Below are 20,344 nucleotides of genomic sequence, written 5' to 3'. Positions count from 1 at the left end.
TTCCAGGGCTGATTTGGTCTCAGAACTTCCTTTTTTTCCTCCAAAACCTCCATCGCTGCAGATAATGTTTGCACACGATTGTGAGAAATAAGGAAAAGTCCCTGCACTACAGCACAAGGTCGTGGCTGGGAAAACCACACTGGTGAGTCATGGCTACAGACACTCACAGGACAAGGGTCACTTCTGCTCCCTTTACCCTGCCCCCCCACACCACCCGCAGCACCCCCGGGTCCATCCGAATCTGAGTCACCGACACGCCCCGTCCAGAACGTCGCAGACATGGAACCTGATGGCACCGAAGCCTTTGTCTTGTTGGCTTGGGGCCGCATTGGCGGTGTTCAGGCCTTACTCCTAGCTGTGTGCTCAGGGATCGCTCCTGGCAGAGCTCGGGGGGCGGGGGGGCCATGGAGGGTGCCAGGGCTGGAACCCAGGTGGGCCACATGCAGGGCAAGCACCCTCCCCCGGGACTGTCACCTGGGCGACTGGCCTTGGAGCCTTCGGGATTAGCTCCTTCTTTCAGCACCGAGCACCGGGTGCACAGGGTGGCCGGAGACTACGGGGGTACAGTGGGGATGGAGTGGGGACTGCAGTGGAGGAGTGGGCAGGGCGGGGAATGGTCAGCGCTGGGCCTGATGGAATGGGGTTCAGGGGCAGAACAGGTCCAGGGTCTCAGGGAGTTGGTGGGTTGAGCTCAAGGAGGGGGAGGAGAAGGGAGAGGGAGAGGGGGGGAGGGAGGGAAAGAGGGGGGAGGGAGGGAGGGAGGGAAGGAGAGAGAGGGAGGGGGGGGGGTAGAGAGAGAAGAAAGCCCCTGCCACAGAGGCAGGTTGGGGTGGAGGTGGGTGCTGGGAATGCACGCTGGCGGAGGGACAGGCGTTGGACACCCATTCTGCCTGTTTGACAGAAACCCGATCACGAACAGCTTTGTAAGGGTCTATCTCAATCTCACAGGGGTTCGACAATAAAATCTTTTTTAAATGTGCCTATCAAGGAGCAGGTTGGGGGCAGGGAGGGAAGCGGGCGCGGGTGGAGGGGTTGGAGTTGGAGCATTGCAGGCCTGAAATTCGACGATGAATAATTTTGTAACTCATGGTGCCCTAATAGAAAAATTTTTTTAGAAAAAAACATTTTTTTAATTAAAAATAAAAAGAAAAAATGATTCGCTAAGGGGGTCATGGACGTGGGTGGGGTGGGGTTCAGGGACTAGGCAGGCTAAGGACCGGGCAGAATGAGGGTCAGAGCGAAGCGGGTGGGCGTGTCTGAGGGCGTGGTCAAGGCGAGGGCTCCGCGGGTTGGCGGACAGAGGCGGTGGGCGTGTTCGGAGGCGTCGTCAAGGCCGAGCGCGCCGCGGGTTGGCGGACAGACGGGTGGGCGTGCCTAAGGGCGTGGCCAAGGGCGAGCGCGCCGCGGGTTGGCGGACAGACGGCGTGGGCGGGGCCGGGCCGGGGCCAGGGCCACCGGCGCGGGCTGTCCAGTCTGCACCTGACCCGGCCGCAGCGCAGCCGCAGTGCCCGTGCCCGCTCCTGCGTCCAGAAGCGCGGCGCGGCCTCCTGGGCTCTCCCGAGCCGGCCTGTCCTCCCGGTGAGTGTCTCCACGCCCGGGGAGCCGGGCCGGGAGGCCGCGGGGGTCTCCACCCATCCTCAGGAGCCGGCCGGCGCGGGCGGAGCTGGACATGGGCGCGCGTCGTCCCCGGCTCCGGGGGGCCCCTCCCAGGCGTGCTAAGCGGGGGCCCTGGGCCAGGCCGCCGGGGGACCCACACTGAGATGACCCCCGCGAGACCTTGGCCAAGGGCACGGCCGCAGCCTGCCCGGTCTGCAGCTCTGAGGTCTGCAGAGACCCCCAGGGGCGCCCTGAAGGCAGCTCGTGCGCCCGCAGAGCAGGGAGCGTCTCGAGGTCACGCGTGGGCGTCTGCGTGGGCTAGGCGGGAGGCTGGACAGGCTCTTAGGATGAGCCCGTGGACAGGGGCTTTTCCTAGAAAATAAAGCAAAAGCACCCAGGGGCTCCTGGGCCTGATTGGGACGGGACACAGGACCCCCAGCGCCAGGGTCCGCAGCCCCCAGCTCCCCTTCCCCCCCCCAGAGGGCTCCTGTGCAAACCTGCCAGCAGGGCAGAGAGTCTCTGCGGCCGGCGCTGTGGGCCTGTGGGTCTGTCGTGTTGGGTCTCTCGATTCCTGGGCCGAGTCCTCAGTGCCCCACACCAGGGGACCAGAAGTCACGGGCAGTTACAGAACTCAAGGGCCCGGTGCCAGGCTTGTATTTAAAAAGGAAAGAAATCAAAAACTGGGGAGAGAGACAGAGACAGAGTGTGTGTGGAAGAGAAACAGAGAAAGAGAAAGTGAGAAAAAGTGAAAGGCAGAGAGTGAGGGAGTGAGAGAGACAGTGTGTGTGTGTGTGTGTGTGTGTGTGTGTGTGTGTGTGTGTGATAGGGAGAGAGGGGGAGAGGGAAAGAGAGGGGAAAGAGAGAGGGAGAGAGAAAGGGATGAAGAGAGAGGGAAAAGGGAGAGAGGGAGCAAGAGGGGGGAGAGAGAGGGAGAGGGAGAGAGAAAGAGGGAGAGGGAGAGAGGGAGGGAGAGGGAAAGGGAGGGAGAGAGAGAGGGAGAGAGGGAGAGAGGGAGGGAGAGGGAGAGAAAGGGAGAGGGAGAGAGGGAGGGAGAGGGAGAGAGATGGGGAGGGAGGGAGAGGAGAGGGAGAGAGAGGAGAGGGAGAGAGGGAGAGAGAGGGAGGGAGAGGAGAGGGAGAGAGAGGAGAGGGAGAGAGAGAGAGGGAGAGTGCTCAATGGATGCCTTGCCTACGGCAGACCCAGGTTCCATCTCTGGCTCTTTTACTTGTTTCTTTTCATGAAGATGATCAGATCTTCAAAATAAACTCCTTAGAATTTTTATCATTTGAACTATGTGAACTGCGCCAAGGAAGGCAGCAAGGCATGGTGAGGCCTGGGGAGACGGGGGGAGGGGGGAGACGGGGGGTGAGCCCTACTCCAGGTATTAAAAGTACTTCACTGTACCAAAAATGCCAGGGCCAGCATCTTCCCGTCCGCAGGGGTGAGGTGTCGACCCTGATAACGTTTCACCTCCACCCGGGTCTGCAGCCTCCTGCTTCAGGTGCTCGGATGGTTTTCCCGTTAGGGATGAGCACAGTCCTTGTCCCTTCAGACATCCCCCCGCCCCCGACTTCTCTGATCTACCGAAATGGGGAGATCAGGGGCAGGCGCTGGAAACCCCGAGGCAGGACCCCCTGGAGTGACCCGTTCTCAGGTCGCAGCCCACAGTTAGGGCAGGAACTGAGCACGGAGCAAGTCTGAGCTAGCCGCCTGAGCAGGCTCGGGGTCACACACACGCACGCACACAAACACGCGCCTACATGCCTGTACACACTGTGGATCGGAGTAATCCCGGGTGCTGTGTGTGTTGGATGGAAAACCGGCTTACAAGCACGCAGCTTGTCGCTGGCCCTTTGTGCGCGGTGTGCTGGGCCTGCCCCGCTGGGCGATGGCCAGGTGGCCAGGTGGAGCCCTGCTGCGTGAGTAGGGGCCGCCCCCCCCCCCCAGAGGCTGATCTCTTCCTGAACGTCACCGCCCACCTGTTTCAGCACAGACCGGCTCCGCTGCTCCCGTGATGCGTACACACTCCACGCCGGTTTCCCACCCAGCCCTGTCCCCTCCTCTGCTGGCTTCCTGACCCTGGCACCAAACCCTGAACCCTGCACCGCAGGGAACCCAGCCGCCACCCTCTCTGGCAGGGGCAGGGGCAGGGCGGGGCCCTCCCTCTCACCGGCCACTCTACAGTTCTGCCGCTGCTCTCTCTGCTTGATTGTCCTGGCGTTGCTGCGGGCCTCACGCGGCCGTGCTCGGGGCCTGCTCCTGACTCTGCACGCAGGGATCACTCCTGGCAGTGCTTGGGGGTCCACAGGTGCTGCGGGGGCTGAACCCTGGTCAGCCACGTCAGACGCCCTCCCCGTGGTACCCTTGCCCGGGCCCTCTGCTTGTATGATCTGTCTGTCCCCTCCGCACGCACCCCCTCTCCCTCAGGTAGAGTTTCATGCTCACCTGCTCCCAGCCCACCTCGCTGGCCGACCGTATGCAGTGCTGGGGAGGGGGGATGAGGGGGCCCCACTGTGGGGGACCTAATGAAATGCCTACAGTAGCTCAGCACTTGTGTTGCCTCCCAGCTGGCAACAAAGTCTCAGCGCCAGCTGATACATTCGGGCAGGAGGTGGAAGCGGTCAGGAGGGCTGGAGGCCCAGAGGGGGGGGGGGGCGGGCGCCTGGCTCTCAGAGCCCCCGTCCCATCCCCTGCACGGCTGGGGGTGATTCTCAGGCAGAGAGCCCCCGGGCACCCCAGGCGTGGCCCCCAAAAAAGCAAATAGAAAGGGGGAGGAAGGAAGGGTCGGGAGCGGGGCTTCCTGTCCTGTCCCCCCTTGGTCTGCTCACGGGCGCCGAGAGGGCGGTGGGCCCATCCCACAGTCCGCTCCCAGGAAGGCCAGTGCCGCGGGACCCCTCCCAAGCTGCCCCGTTGTTTGCCTGGGGGGTTCTGCTGCTCCTGTGTTTGGGGACTGCCCCTGGCTCGGGGCTCACCTGCACAGGGGTGCGGGCACGGCACCCTCTGTGGGGCCTGGCCTGGCCTTGGCCTCAGGGGTGTGTAAGGAAGGGCCTCGAAGGGCCTGGACCTTTGTCCTGCCCGCCCCACCCTGGCCGTGTGCGTCCGGGACCCTGGGCTGCCTTTAGTCCCGGAGCTGGGGCGTGTCTGTCCCGGTCTCCGGGTCCTTTGCAGACCAGCCCCCCTGGTGCCCACAAGGCCCCCTAGGCGAAGCGATGGTGCCCGTCACGTTTCACTGTCTACGGCGTTCACTCAGCCCTGTGCCGCTGCAGGCTGTCTGGCGCCCGGAGACCTTGAGGTCTGTTTGCCTGAAGAGGATCCCTCCCGCCAGATCCCGCCAGATCCCGCCTTTCCATGTTCCCCCGCAGAGGAAGGCCATTAACCCCTTCCCCGCCTTGGCCCGGGAGGCTTGTCAGCATCACCGCTGGGCCACCTGCAGTGAGCTGGGCTGGAAGACGCCTTCACACGGTGGTCTCCGGCACCGACAAGGGAGTGTGAGGGGTCCCGGCTCCAAGGGGCGCCTCGGAAGGGGCCGGAGTCCCAGCGCCCTGGCGGGAAGGAGGCCTCGCCTCAACCTGTTGTGTGGGGCTGAGGACGGCAGGGTTTAGGCTGGAGGCCCACCCCCGGGGGTGCTCAGAGGCCACTCCTGGCTCTGTGCTCAGTATCCCCTGGCAGTACTTGACTCATCGGAGCTCGGTGGTGCGGGAGTGAGGCTAGGGTGGCGGCCCGCGTCTCCTTCCTCTCGCGCTCACTGGGGCAAGAGGGTGCCAGGGGTGGGACCCAGGGCGCACTGGCCAGGCCCGCGTCTCCGCTCAGCCCACCGGGGCCCGGCCTTCCTGAAGCCTTTCCCCCGGGCCAGAGAGGGAGCATGGGCGTTGCGGTGATCCTGGCTCAGTCCCCAGCACCGCCGGGGCACGGCCCTGAGCCCAGAGCTGGGAGAGGGCCCCGGGCCCGCCCACGGGCGGCTCCTCCCCTATAACTCACACTCGATGTCTGTTTTCCTTCCAGATCATTTGGGCCACTGAGGACGGTACCCGCAGCCCGAGGGCCACGGGGCGAGCCTAGAGCATGGCAGGTGACTATCGGTCGGGGGGTGGGGGGGGCGGTGCCAGCAGTTTCCAGATGAGCTTCGCTAATGCTTGAGGGGAATGTTATATTTGATTAAAGAAATAAAAGACTGGGCAGCGTTCACACGCGTCACCGTCCTGCCCGCGGCCCGGCCCCAGCTGGAGGGACCCTGTTTCGTACACATTCCCGTGTTCTGGGTTTCGGCTCAGACCTGAGCCCGGCCTCCGTGGCCCGGCCCTGCCCCGACCGTGGGAAAAATCCCAGACACAGGCCCCGAGTGGACAAGCCCGTGAGTGGCCACGACTGGCCTCTCCAAGGGGCTCCAGATGGGCCTTGTGGTCTGCCTGGGAGCCCCGGGTGGGTTTCCCGGCGCCTCTGACGCCCCCTAGGGGCGAGGCTGTGCGCTGGAGAAGGCCGAGCTCCGCCAGGCACCCCCAGCCCCGGCCCCGAGGAACCGAGGAACCGTCTCTCCTGGCACTGTGGGATCCGGGGTCGGGGGAGCGGGCGGCTGTCCCGGGACACCCCCTTGGCTGGGTGGTGCTGGTGGCCCCCGAGTAGCATGTTGGTCCTGAGACTCGCAGCGCAGGTGCTCATCTTTCTGGAGTGTGACCTTTGCACCCCGATGATGCTCTGAACCGGCTTCAAGCCACCTCCGGTGCCTCAGTGGAGAAGGAGCTAAACGGGAAACTGCACTGACCGGAGAGTTCGGCCGCCAGGAGGCTGCCCTGCACGCGGCCGCCTTCGGGTCGCACGGGGTCCCCCGAGCACCGTCAGGGGTGAGCCCGAGGCACAGAGCCAGGAGTAAGCCCTGAGCACTGCTGGGGCCTATTTTTGCTTATTGGCTTCTGTTTGGTTTGGAGATCGCCCCTGGGGGTGCCCAGGACCCCAGGGCCTTGCCTGCTGGACTAGACTATCTCTATTCACTGTCCCCCCCAAAAAAAAACAAAACCCCCAAATTTCCTTTCCACTGTGGCGGAAACCACTTCAGCAGAGCTGGGGGAGGGAGACAGGTGGTCCCCGGGAGGGGACCCGGAGCCTCGCGCACGCCGGGCGTGTGCGTGGGCCTGCCCGGGTGCGAGTGCCTGGCCCCGCCCGCCTCCCCGCCCTAGAGGCCGAGTCCTTAGCTCCTGCGGCGGCAGCAAACCCGCTGAGCCTTGGGGCTCCTTTCCCTTGGGTTTCTCTTTTCCTTTTCGGACCACACCCGGCAGTGCCCAGGGCTTCCTCCTGGCTCTGTGCTCGCTCAAGAGTCACTCCTGGCGGTGCTCGGGGAACCCTACGGGTGCGGGGATCGAACCCGGGTCCGCCGCATGCCAGGCAAACACCCTCCCCGCCGTCCTGTCGCTCGGCCCCTTCTCCATGGACTTGGGCCCTGAGAGCCCCGCCCCGCTCTCCTGCAGGGAAGAAAGTGCTCATCGTGTACGCGCACCAGGACCCCGGCTCGTTCAACGCGGCCCTGAAGAAGGTGGCGGTGGACGAGCTGAGCAGACAGGGCTGCCTGGTCACCGTGACCGACTTGTACGCCTTGGACTTCGAGCCCAGGGCCACCAGGAAGGATTTCACGGGTGAGTCGGGTCCGAGCCCTGCTGGGTGCCGCCATGTGTGTTGAGCCGCCCGGCACCCCCCCTGCCCCCGCCAGAAGCTTTGCCCCCTCCCTCCGCTCTACGGAGCCCCGGGGACAAGTGAGGATTGCGTGTCTTTAAAGCATCCCCGGGTGGCGGGATAGCTCAGGGCTAGGACGAATGGAGACGTTACTGAGGCCGCTCGAGAATTCAACAGTCAACGGGATGATGATGATGATGATGATGATGATGATGATAATGATGGGTGGGGGGGTGGGTGCCAGAAGAGGGCCTGCCTGGAGCAGCCACGTGGCTGGGAGCCACAGAGGGAGGGGGCTGAAAAATAAGTAAATAAAGTGTGCTCATGGCATGTTGAGGCATTTTAGAAGAGATTCTTTCTGAAAAGCTGGAAGAGCTGAAAAGACAGTGCAGGAGTACAAAAGCGAGTACTGTCGCCTTGCATACAGCCAACCTGGGCCCGACCCCCAGCATCGCATATGATGCCCCGAGCACAGAGCCAGGAGTGAGCCCCAAGTACAGAGCCAGGAGTGACCCTTGAGCTCAGCCAAGAGTGATCCCTGAGCACAGAGCAGGGAGTGAGCCCTTAGCACAGCCAGATATAGTCCCATCCCCCAAATAAAGGCTGAAACAGATTTCGATTTTAATATTTATAAATGTTTTGGGCTGGAGCTATAGCACAGTGGTAGGGCGTTTGCCTTGCACGCTGTCGACCCAGGTTCGATTCCTCCGCCCCTCTCGGAGAGCCCGGCAAGCTACCCAGAGTATCCCGCCTGCATGGCAGAGCCTGGCAAGATACCTGTGGCGTATTCGATATGCCAAAAATACAGTAACAAGTCTCACAATGGGGTGTTACTGGTGCCTGCTCAAGCAAATCAATGAGCAACGGGATGACAGTGACAGTATATATATATATATATATATATATATATATATACATATATATATATGTGTGTGTGTGTATATATATGTGTATATATACATATGTTTTACCTATTAATGACAAAATATTGACCATTCTCATCCCTGTGAAAATGTTCTTCTGTTCCTTACTCATTTTTCTGGTCAGTCTTTTTCTTTTCCTTTTTCTTTTTTCTTTTTGGGTCACACCCGGCAATGCACAAGGGTTACTCCTGGCTCTGCACTCAGGCATTACTCCCGGCAGTGCTCAGGGGATCCTATGGGATGCTGGGAATCGAACCCGGGCTGGCTGCGTGCAAGGCAAAGCCCTCCCCGCTGTGCTGTCACTCCAGCCCCAGTCTTTTTTTTTCACTGAATTTAAAGGACGCCTGTTTATTACAAATCAGCTCGCGGTGTGGAATATGAATTGCAAAATAACAGTTTCCCTGATTTGGGGGTGGGGTCCCACACCAGGCAGCACCCAGGGCTTCCTCCTTGCAGGCTGGGGCCGGGGTGGGGGCGGGGGGGGAAACCACACGCGCCTTCTGCTCCGAGTCGTCCCTCCGGGGCCGGGAGCGAGTCCCCCCCCGCGCGTTGCTGGCCATCGCCCAGCGGCCTCAGCTGCCCCTTCCACCCACACAGCCACCCCCACCCGTGGCACCTGCCCAGGTCTCAGCAGCGGGGGACTTGCCCTGGGTGTGCCCGGGCATGCCGGGGACAGGCCTGAGAGCGGCCTGGGTCCCCACAGGTGCCCTCTCTGACCCCGAGCACTGCAACTACGGGCTGGAGGCATTCCGGGCGTACCAGCGGGAGGCGCTGAGCCGCGACATCACGGCGGAGCAGGAGAAGGTGCGGGAGGCCGACCTGGTCATATTCCAGGTGGGTGCCGCCCGCGCTGGGCCCCTGCACGCGCGAGCCCCCGTGGTGTCCGGGGCTCCAGAAGTGCCCACCAGGGGGCTGCGAGGGCGTCGGCGGACGTGCCCGTGTCTAGCCGGGGAGGCCCCGTCCCGAGACCCCGCCTCAGGGCCCAGACCCCCACCCTCAGGCGCCAGCTCCCCTCCCCCTCCCCTGACAGGCCAGCGGGGGGCACCGCTCCTCTCCAGCACGGGTCCCAGCCCCCCCACCCCAGCACCCCAGCCTCAGGCTGCACCCCGGAGGGAAGGGAAGCAGGAAGCTGGGCCCCTTGCAGCGCCCCCGCCCGCCCGCCATACCTGGGCAGGGACACGGGGTCTGTGCCACATAGAACACAAGCCTGTGTGTGTGTGTGTCTGTGCATCTGTCTGTCTGTCTGTGTGTCTATGTGTGTTTGTGTGCCTGTGTGTTTGTGTGTCTGTGTGTCTATGTGTGTCCATGTGTTTGTGTGTAATCTGTGTGTCTGTGTGTGTCTGTGCATCTGTCTGTCTGTGTGTCTGTGTGTGTCTGTGTGCCTGTGTGTTCATGTGTGTGTGTGTGTAATCTGTGTGTTTGTGTGTCTGTGTGTGTCCATGTGTCTGTGTGTAATCTGTGTGTCTGTGTGTGTGTCTGTGTGCCGCCTGCAGTTCCCCCTGTACTGGTACAGCCTCCCGGCGGTCCTGAAGGGCTGGATGGACCGGGTGCTGTGCCAGGGCTTCGCCTTCGACTTCCCGGGCTTCTTTGAATCAGGATTTCTCAAGGTACGTGGTCCCCGAGGGCCTCTGAGTCTGACGATGGGGGCCTGCTGGGGTCACCTGCCGGGCTGCCCTTCCCAGCAAATGCCCGTGGAACCCTGCTGTGTGTGCAGCCTGGACGCGTCCATGGGAGGGAGAGTGTCCACGGGAGGGAGAGTGTCCACGGGAGGGAGAGTGTCCGCGGGAGGGAGAGTGTCCACGGGAGGGAGAGTGTCCGCGGGAGGAAGAGTGTCCGCGGGAGGGAGAGTGTCCGCGGGAGGGAGAGTGTCCACGGGAGGGAGAGTGTCCGCGGGAGGGAGAGTGTCCGCGGGAGGGAGAGTGTCCACGGGAGCGTCCGCGGGAGGGAGAGTGTCCGCGGGAGGGAGAGTGTCCGCGGGAGGGAGAGTGTCCACGAGAGCGTCCACGGGAGCGTCCACGGGAGGGAGAGTGTCCACGGGAACGTCCACGGGAGCGTCCGCGGAGGGAAGAGCTGCCTTTGCCTCACAAGTCAGCCTTGTCCAGCCCAGGAGACGGCAGCTCCTGTGTCCAGAGCTGGAGCGGGAAGGGCCTGTCGAGCCGGGCGCGAGGGCGTCCAGCCTGCACCTCCTCCCCGTGCTCCTCTCCCCGGGCCAAAGCCGAGCCCTGACGGGTGCCCGGCCCGGCCCAGAGAGGGGCACCTCCACGCTCTGCACCCTCACGCCTGCGTCTCCGCCTCAACGCCCAGAGGGCTCGGGCGGGCGAGGAGAGCTGAGGGCGAGGCGTGGGGGACCCCCGCAGTGCTCTCTGTGGCCCTGGGTCCCGCCCTCGCCGCTGGGCATGGTGGCCCTGGACTCTGGGTTACGCTGGGCCCTCCCGAGGCGTGCGACCCGAGTTTCCCCCCTCGCCTCCCCTGCAGGGCAAACGGGCCGTGCTCTCCTTCACCACGGGCGGCTCGGCCGAGATGTACTCCAAGACCGGCATCAGCGGGGACATCCGCTGCTACCTGTGGCCCATCCAGGTAGCCCCTGCACCCCGCCCCTCCCCGCCCTGCCCCCGCCCCTCCCCCGCCCCTCCCCGCGGCAAACACCCCTGCTGGACTGCCGGACACCAGGGCTGGGGAGCATGGGTGGGCCCCCCCCGACCCCCAGTGTGAGGCTGAGGGAGCAGAACGTCCCCCCCGTGAGTGAGATGGGGACTCCGGAGGGTGAGTGGCCCACCCAGACCCCGGGGTCTGGCGCCTCCCCGGGGGCCCATCCAGCCCCTTAGGAGCTCAGGGCGTGGGGCGGGCCCTACCCGGTGGCCACCGGGGCCGAGGATAGCCGTCTGCCGAACCCTGGCCGTCCTCAATGTCACGTCAGAGCCCCTGGGGAGGCTGGAGCAGCTGCCGAGTCCTGGGACGGGCGGCGAGGAAGCTCCTGTCGTGCTATCGTGCAGGACGGTTCAGAGGGCTGCGGGCGACCTTTGGGGGTGCAGAGGGGTGGCCCGGCCTTCCTGCAGGACACCCAGCTTCCGTCCCAGCTCCAACATGGGTGACGCTCGTGCAGCCAGCCGGGAGGAGCACGGGGAGCATGGCGGGGGCAGCTCAGAACCAGGGGCTGGAGCAAGAGTCCAGCCTTCAGGGCGTCTGCCGTGCACATAGCTGACCCAGGGTTCAAGCCCCGGCATCCCGCACGGTCCCCTGAGCACCACCAGGAGTCAGCCCTGAGCACAGAGCCAGGAGTCAGCCCTGAGCACAGAGCCAGGAGTCAGCCCTGAGCACAGAGCCAGGAGTCAGCCCTGAGCACAGAGCCAGGAGTCAGCCCTGAGCACAGAGCCAGGAGTCAGCCCTGAGCACAGAGCCAGGAGTCAGCCCTGAGCACAGAGCCAGGAGTGAGCCCTGAGCACAGAGCCAGGAGTGAGCCCTGAGCACAGAGCCAGGAGCAATCCCTGAGCACAGAGCCAGGAGTCAGCCCTGAGCACAGATCCAGGAGTCAGCCCTGAGCATCGCCAGCTGTGGCCCCCAAACAGCAGCAACCAGAAGAGCAGGACCCGGAGCGTTGGCCGCCTGAAGCCATGGCCGGCTGGCATGCGCCAAGGCCCCGGGAAGGTCCGTGTGGGCCCCCCGCGAGCCTGGCCTCTGTCTGTCCCCTTCGCCCCGCCCGCAGCATGGCACCCTGCACTTCTGCGGCTTCCACGTCCTGGCCCCGCAGGTCAGCTTCGGGCCTAGCTCTGCGTCCCAGGAGGAGCGGGCGGGCATGCTGGCGGCGTGGGCGCGGCGGCTGGCAGCCATCTGGGAGGAGGCGCCCATCGAGTGCACGGCCGCCTGGTACTTCGGGCAGTAGCCCCCGGTGGCCCCCGGCCCTGCCCACCGGGGACAGCTGGCCCAGTCGTGGCCACTCCACCGCTGCCCGCTGTCCCGGTTCCCTGTGCTGCTGGCGGGGTGCCCGGCCCCCTCCCCTCCTCTCCTGCCCTTGCTCGGGGCGCCCAGCAGGGGGCACTGCCCTGGCCCATGTGCAGCCCTGGGTCCGACCCCGGTGACCAGCGAATAATCAGACACGTTTCCTACCGCCCCCTCCCAGCCCCCGCGGGCAGTGCCGGGTCCAGGCCCTTCTCGGGCGCGGGCCTGGGTCCGAGGGCTTCTCGCGCCCTGTCCTCGGCCGCGGCTAGTGCTCCAGCTCTGTGCTCATGGCTTTTAGCATCCTCTTATTGGGCGGTCGGGGGGCCACACCCGGTGGTGCTCGGGCTCACTCCCGGCTCTACGCTCAGGGATCACCCCTGGTCGTGTCCAGGGGGCCATACGGGATGCCGGGGGATCAGACACGGGCCAGACGTGTGCGAGGCGAGCGCCCACCTGCTGTGCTGTCTGTCGCTCCTGCCCCGTGGAGGTTTTCATTGCAGTTAGTTTTTTGAAGAGCCAAATAAATTCTTTTTCACTGAGTAGCCAATTACAATTTATTTCAAGTTGCTGTTCAAGTGAGAATAAGTCAGTGAGGCAGGGCCGGTGCAGGGAGCGAGTACAGGGGTCAGGGCCCTGGCTGGGCGCCTGCAAACCTGTTTGAATCTGCAGAATTCGGAGCCCCAGAGCACCTGCTCCGGGCATCGGAGGAAAGGAGGAAGGACGACGGCAGCGGCAGAGCTCTTGCCGCGCGCAGAGGTGGCCAGTACCGGTTGGACCGCTGGGATGGCCCCGAGCACCGCCGGGAATGGTGCTGGAGCACTGTTGGCGGTGTCTCAAACACCCCCTCCCGGGCCACCCAGGGCCGGTCACTGTGAGTGTCCCTAGAACATGAAGCGGCCGTCACCAGGACACAGGGTAGCTGTCCCCGGAACACAGGGCTTCCTTTTGGTTTTGAAATGGGCTCGGGACCAGAGATCTCTGTGTGTGTGTGTGTGTGTTGAAAGACATTTATTTAGACAGTTACCTTTAGCAGTCAATAACCTGAAAGGAAAACTATAAACCCTGGAGTTGGGGGTCGGGGAGACGGCTCACAGGTCTGGAGCACAAGCTCTGTACCCGGGAGCCCCAGAACCACAGGGCCTCCGGGCAGTGCCGGGAGGGACCCCTGAGCACTGGATGGTGAGCAGCACTCCAGCACTGTAGCAGACAACAAGCCAGGTCCCGCCCCCCAGCTCCGGGGCCGGCTGCTTCCCACCCACACAGCGCAGAGACGGGGACCTGCTGGGTCTGATCCTCAGCGCGGACCAAACACGGGGGCTTCACTCGAAGCCGCGGGCTGACCTGCCTGCGGACAGACACACAGACATAGCTCTGCGGACAGACACGGGCACGGACAGGGCCCTGTGGGCAGACGCAGACGCAGCCCAGCCCCCAGCCCAGGGTTGCGGCTGTTCCTGCATGCTCGAGGCCCCCAGCACCAAATAAAAGGTACCAACAACCTTATTCCCCTTTCTGTGCTTTCCGGAAACATGCAGGGGAGGTATGTTTCCTAGTCACACACACGCGCCCGGGCAGACCACTGGGCTTCCCAGCCTCCCCGGCTGCCCCGGGTCTGCAGGGGTGCGGCAGAGCTGAGGCAATCAGTGGACTCCGAGTCCTGAGGGCCAGCAGAGCCGCAGGGCTAATGGTTGTTCTCTGCTGCCCCCTGGTGGCCAGGCCGGTCCCCTGACCCGGCAGCGCCTCCCTCCGCGGGCACTGGGGGCAGCGGAGTCCAGCGAGCGAGGAGAGGGCGCGGGTGTGAGCGAGCTCCGAGCCCGGCTCAAGCCACGGGAGCAGCTGGCCCGTCCTCGGGTGGGCCTGCTGGGCGCTGCCGAGTGCTCGGCATCTCGCATGGGTGCGAGCCGTAGGCCAGGACGCTGGTAAGAGCGTCTCACAGGGCGTGACCCGCAGGAAGGGCCCCGGCTGCGTCTGCAGAGCCCCCAGGGAGAGGCAGCGCTGCCCCTGGTCCCGCCCCTGGGGAGGTGGAGAGGCTGCCCAGGGGCCAGCTGACCCCACAGCACCCCCCCCCACGCCGCCACCCCAGCTCGTGCTCAGGGGCTCCCGTTGCTGCCGCTGCCTCCAGCACAGCGTGGAAAGGGGGCGGTGGCCAGACTGTGCCGAGGATGTGAGCTGGCAGGGGCAGGGACCTTCTCGTGGCCAGCCCTGAGTCAGCTGCCCCGCTCAAACTCGAACTCAAACTCCAGCTTCCTGGAGGAGGCGGCACGGCCAGCCCTGAGCCAGCTGCCCCGCTCAAACTCGAACTCAAACTCCAGCTTCCTGGAGGAGGCGCACGGCCAGCCCTGAGCCAGCTGCCCCCCTCAAACTCAAACTCCAGCTTCCTGGAGGAGGCGGCACGGCCAGCCCTGAGCCAGCTGCCCCGCTCAAACTCGAACTCAAACTCCAGCTTCCTGGAGGAGGCGGCACAGACTCGGGGCAGGACTTCGAGAGGAAGAAGCAGCGCCCCAAGGGTCAGGCTGAAAGGGAAGAAGAGAGTGGGGGGGCGGGTGGCCCACGCGGGGCTGCCTCGGCGTCTCTGACGGAGGGAGGGCGAGAGGGGGCCCTGGAAGGAGGGAACAGGAGCTTCTGTGCAGGGTGTACCCGTAGGAGCTCCTGGGCAAGTGCCAGGAATTCTAACGGGGTGAAAAATCTCTAGGCGGTTCCGTGGGCCCAGGAGCTTCTACCCTGAGTCCCCTGGGCTCACCCAACATCCCGGCCTTTTCTTTACAACAGGTGTGGGGATGGGGATGGTTTCAAGCTACTTCCTGCTGTTTGGGGGGGGGGGGGATGAAGGGAAAAGTTCACAGAATCGGCGGTGGGCAGCTGGTGTCCAGCTGAAGTCTCGGCTGGTTAAAGGTCCGGGATGTCCTGGGCGCGTGGCTGGGTGAACTTAAGGAGACGCGGGGTGAGAAGGAAGTGACTATTATTAAAATTAACGGCCCGACCAACGGAGGCACAAATTAGCCCCATAGGACATCTGTGTGTGAGGCCCATTAAACCCAGTTTTAGTCACTCCCATTAGAAGGCACTTGTTCACTCACTCTGCAGAACTGGGACCTAATCGCTACTAAGGGCAACTTACAAATACTGGTTTTCTCTCCACCCTCACTTTAAAGTTGCCAAAGGGCTTAACGACCCTGGCGAGTCTCTTGGCATAAATGCTTCAAGACTGGGCAACTCTCCTTACGGGGCACCTGTTACCTGCTGAGAGGTCCTGGGGATTGGGAAGGAAAGCAGGAGGCTTTCCTTCCCACACACAAACAACAGGTTAATCTTTAACTGTCGTTATTGTGGCTTTGTCATTGTGCGGAAGGAAAAATGATGAGCTGGCGGTGGCCTCTGGCCTCTCAACATCATAGTTGCTGCAGATTCCTCATTTTCAGTCTTGGCAGAAATGATTTCCGGTTCCTTCAGCCAGCCCGCCCCAGGCTCTCCCTGAGATGTGCCGGGTACTTTTCACAGTTCCTGTCATTCCTGGACTTGGCCCTCCCCTTGGAATCAATCCCGGTTTCCCTGGACGAGAACTCTGGGGTCCCCTAGCTGGCTTTGGGGTTTCCTGTCTGTATGAGGGCAGGCCCTATAGGAAAAAAAATAACCCTTTCTTATCTGGGTTTGTGCAAACCAACATAGTGCCACGAAGATTAAAACTCTACTGAAGGTGCCAAGAGAAGAGAAAAGCAAATATTTCGCTCCACTCAATACGTGAGGCAACAGAGCTGTTTGCTATGGTTCCTGGCGAAAGAAGCATCTTTTGTAGAAGTATACAGTTTAATCATATCATTTTAAACTCATTTAGTCCCATGTTGAAAATCTTGATTTTTTTAACATATTTTAAAGTGTCCAATTATCTAAGAGCACTGTAACATGAGTCTGGACCATTGTCTAATATATTTTTTCCATAGATCTTACAAAAAATGTATTAGAGGGGCTGGAGCGATAGCACAGCGGGTAGGGCGTTTGCCTTGCACGTGACGGACCCAGGTGGTTCGATTCCCAGCATCCCATAGGGTCCCCCGAGCACTGCCAGGAGTAATTCCTGAGTGCAGAACCAGGAGGAACCCCTGTGCATGGCCAGGTGTGACCCAAAAAGCAAAAAAAAAAAATAATAAATGTATTAGAACAATTCTGCAGATGTGATTTAAGCATCTATTTATATCAACTCAGTTTGATCCTAGTTTCTTTCCTTAAAACACAACCTTGTGCCCAAGCAGAAGCCTGGAAGCCACTTGCTCCCACAATCCACTATCGCTGCCACACCCTTGGCCTGACGGACCTCACCAGGACTTACTCTGCTGAAAATTCTGGTATGCGGGTTTTGTGACTGAAATCTCCAGGCTTCCTCAGGGTTGGGGTGTCTACCTCCCCGGGAAGCCTCAGCAGTCACATCCACACCCCAGAGCCATCACTGGGCTTAAAAAAAAAAAGCGACTATTTTTACCATCCTGATAAAAACAGAGAGTGCCCTGAGCAAACACCTCGACCTCTTAGCACCTGTGTGGCAAGCCGTGATGCAGAGAAGGAGCAGGAGAGAGAGAGCAAGAAGGAAAGTGTCTCCCATAGCGGGAGGCCGGGGTGGGGGTGGGGTGTTGGGGGGTCGTGGTAGAGAAACGGGGGACATTGCTGGTGGGAGGTGTGCACTGGTGGAGGGTCATTACATGACTGAATCATGCTGGATCATTGCATGACTGAAACCCAATTATGAACAGCTTTGTGATGGTCTATCTCATGGATAGACCATGAGATTTTTTTTTTAAAGAAATATTTTATTGAACCACCGTGAAAACAAGAAAAAAAATACAGAGCTTTCAGGTTTAAGTCACAGTCAAATACTGATTAAACCACCATCCCTTCACCAGTGCACCCGTTCCACCACCAAGAACCCCAATACACCCCCCTCCCACCCCACCCCCCATCTAAGTAGCTGATGATATTCCCATTATTCTCTCTATATATTGAGTACATTTCATATTTCCATACAGAACTCACTATTGTTGATTGGAAATTTTCCCCAACAATCAGGCCTGCTGAATAAGCATCATCTAATAATTTCTCTTCCTTGGTAAAAGTGAAGACTTTGAGTCCGCGCGGCTGCAATAGCGGCCGCGCGGTTTTGGGTTTCTAATATTTTAGCTCAGTTCACAGTCAAAATGGATGGCTGCAAGAATCTGCTCTGGTGCCAAAATGGGTTAGGAGACCTCAGGATCACAGTCAGTAGGCGGGAGGCTCTGCTTCTCGTGCCGCGGCTCTTGGTTCATCTCTGGGCGGAAGGCGCGCCGGGAACACCTCCCCTCCCAGGATCACCTACAGGCTACGTCACTAAAGAAAGTCCTACCTCCTGGTGGAGGGGTCTTAGAGGGTGGCTCTCACCGCGTGGCTGCTGCTGCTGCCGCCATTTTCGCTCAGAAAAATGGGGTGGAGAGGGAAAAAAATCCCTCCCCGGGCTGCACGAGGTTGTAGTTCAGTTCACAATCAAAATGCATGGCTGCAAGAATCTGCTCTGGTGCCAAAATGGGTTAGGAGACCTCAGGATCACAGTCAGTAGGCGGGAGGCTCTGCTTCTCGTGCCGGGCTCTTGGTTCATCTCGACCATGAGATTTTAAAAAGTGTTAAAAAGGGGTTGCTGGAGCAATAGCACAGCGGGTAGGGCATTTGCCTTGCACGCAGTCAACCCGGGTTCGATTCCCAGCATCCCATATGGTCCCCCGAGCACCGCCAGGAGTGATTCCTGAGTGCAGAACCAGGAGTCAGCCCTGAGCATCTCCGGGTATGACCCAAAAAACCAAAATAAATAAATAAATAAAAAATAAAAAGTGTTAAAAAATAATGTGGAGTTCATGCCCACTTCAATCAGCTTAATCATTGACTGAATAAATGGCAATACAACTACATTAAACACACACACACACACACACACACACACACACACATCCTCAAACCTATACATCCCTCTACTTTCATCTGTCCTGATAAAACCAGCATCACTTTAATAGGATTCCTTTCCTTTCCCCACTGGTGATAACTCTCTCCATTGTCTTTCTTACTCCTCAGAGTCACATCTCACAGGTCTAACTTCCTTCTCCCACTGCACTTAGTACATACAGCTGGAATTTTAAGAAAACAGGAAACAAGTTGCAATCATTGTCTCATCTAGGGTGACCAATCTGTGCTCCGCAGTTTATTATTAGAGTCTTATCACAAACACAATCATAAACAGCTGTGTAACTGTGTATCTCATGGTGACTTAATAAAGAAATAATGGTAGTGAGCAAATAAAGCCTTGTCTCAGATCTCTCTGGATAAATACTATACCAGTTCTATAGAAATTCACAAGGCTAAAATTAAAGATCTTATATCACATACTACCTGCGGTAAGAAAGCTTGCTTCTCCGATCTCCGCCCAGATTTGACCCGAGCGGCCACACACGTGCGGCCCCTCCGTTGCTGAAGGCGCGTGGTCCCGGAGCCCCCTACTCTCGACTGTGAGCTCAGCCGCAGCACCATGCCGCCACGGGAGAACGGTTTTGCTCTCTCGGCTTTTTCTTTCCCTGGCGGCGGCGTGGCGACTGCCCGCTTATAAGGCCACCTAAACAAAGGTACGAGCTGGCAGTGATGCAATTTCTGGCAGAAATTTCTCTGGACCAGTTACTAAAATACCAGAGATCCAAAACCGCGCGGCCGCTGTCCTCATAGGCCCTTCATTCTCAGCAATGGAAAACTAACTATCAAATGCTGCCTTTTCGGCACGTCTGATTGTTGGGGCAAAATTCCAAATAATAATAGTGAGTTTCCTGTTGAAATATTGAATGTAATCAAAGTAAAGAGAAAGTAAAGCAAAAATCATCAGCCACACAGGCGGGGGTGGGGCGGCGGTGGGATGGGAGGTGTACTGGGATTCTTGGTGCTGGGACTGGTGAGAGCAATGGGTGTTCAATCTTGTATGACTGAGACTTAAGACTGAAAGCTCTGTAACTTTTCACATGGTGATTCAATAAAAAAAATTTTTTAAAAAGAAAGCTTGGGGCTGGAGCGATAGCACAGTGGGGAGGGCATTTGCCTTGCACGCAGCCAACCCAGGTTTGATTCCCAGCATCCCATAGGGTCCCCTGAGCACCGCCAGGGGTAATTTCTGAGTGCAGAGCCAGGAGTAACCCCTGTGCATCACTGGGTGTAACCCCCCAAAGAAAATAGCTTGCTCCACATATAAATTAATCAGCACATACTTGTCTTTAAGAGTTTTATCCCTAACACATTGGTTTCTAGGAAAAACACAAAGTATGGGGTTAAAACACATAGAGTGTCATGAAATAGGTAAGGGCTTCACACTTGTGGATAAAGCTTTCTTAAGGGGCTGGAACGATAGCACAGTGGGTAGAGCGTTTGCCTTGCCTGCGGCTGACCAGGGTTCAATTCCCAGCATCCCATATGGTCCCCTGAGCACTGCCAGGAGTAGTTTCTGAGCACAGAGCCAGGAGTAACTCCTGTGCGTAAGCTAAATAAATAAATAAATACATAAATTTCTCTTAAGGTCAGTGCTAGGTTTGAAATCACATCTTAACAGTAGCTTGTGTTTCCTTGTAGTGGGTAGACTAATAATATAATCTTTAAAAAAAATACTGGTTGCAGTAATTTAAAAGGTCTGGGTGCAGGTTTGCAGAGAGGGGGAACCGGAGACAAAGGGAGTAAGCTGACAAGGGGGGTTATTGGAAGAAGGAAAGAGCACGAGGCAGGTGCAGGGCTCTGTAAAGGGGCCGGTGGAGTGGACCCGTGCTCGAGTGAGTGCCTGGCATCTCGGGGGGGGCGAGAGGGGGCCGTGGAACGAGGGAACAAGAGCTTCTGTGCAGGTGTTCCCAGAGGGGCTTCTGGGCAAGTGCCAGGAATTCTTTTTTTCTTTTTGGGGTCACACCCGGCGATGCACAGGGGTTACTCCTGGCTCTGCACTCAGGAATTAGCCCTGGTGGTGCTCAGGGGACCATATGGGATGCTGGAAATCAAACCCGGGTCGGCCGCGTGCAAGGCAAACGCCCTCCCCGCTGTGCTCTCGCTCCAGCCCCGTGCCAGGAATTCTAAGGGGGCAAAAAACTCTCCAGGTGTTTCCACCAGCCCTGGAACCATATTTAGGCGTACTAACGGGTCATGCCATGCGCTCACCAGCTGTTTTGAGGTTCCTTCACCCGGAGCCCCCCGAGCCCACC

General features: G+C 60.0%; 1 protein-coding gene across 2 annotated transcripts; it reads left to right on the top strand.

Moving 5' to 3' along the window:
• Window positions 1–1,419: 1,419 nt before the first annotated feature.
• On the top strand, window positions 1,420–13,554 carry NQO2 (N-ribosyldihydronicotinamide:quinone reductase 2). 2 transcript variants are annotated; one of them, XM_055126658.1, is made up of 8 exons: window positions 1,420–1,578; window positions 5,599–5,665; window positions 7,056–7,220; window positions 8,884–9,014; window positions 9,674–9,787; window positions 10,656–10,757; window positions 12,786–12,987; window positions 13,349–13,554. In XM_055126658.1, exons 2-8 carry the CDS (start codon window positions 5,659–5,661, stop codon window positions 13,405–13,407), a joined length of 780 nt encoding a protein of 259 aa, XP_054982633.1. In that variant the 5' UTR covers window positions 1,420–1,578; window positions 5,599–5,658; the 3' UTR covers window positions 13,408–13,554. The 2 variants fall into 2 exon arrangements, with proteins under 2 accessions (XP_054982633.1, XP_054982634.1); XM_055126659.1 differs by lacking the exons at window positions 12,786–12,987; window positions 13,349–13,554 and adding an exon at window positions 11,884–12,658.
• The last annotated feature ends 6,790 nt before the right edge of the window (window positions 13,555–20,344 follow it).

Source organism: Sorex araneus, chromosome 2, assembly GCF_027595985.1.
Source record: "Sorex araneus isolate mSorAra2 chromosome 2, mSorAra2.pri, whole genome shotgun sequence".
Classification (NCBI taxonomy): domain Eukaryota; kingdom Metazoa; phylum Chordata; class Mammalia; order Eulipotyphla; family Soricidae; genus Sorex; species Sorex araneus.
This window is presented reverse-complemented; position numbering and strand designations above follow the sequence as displayed.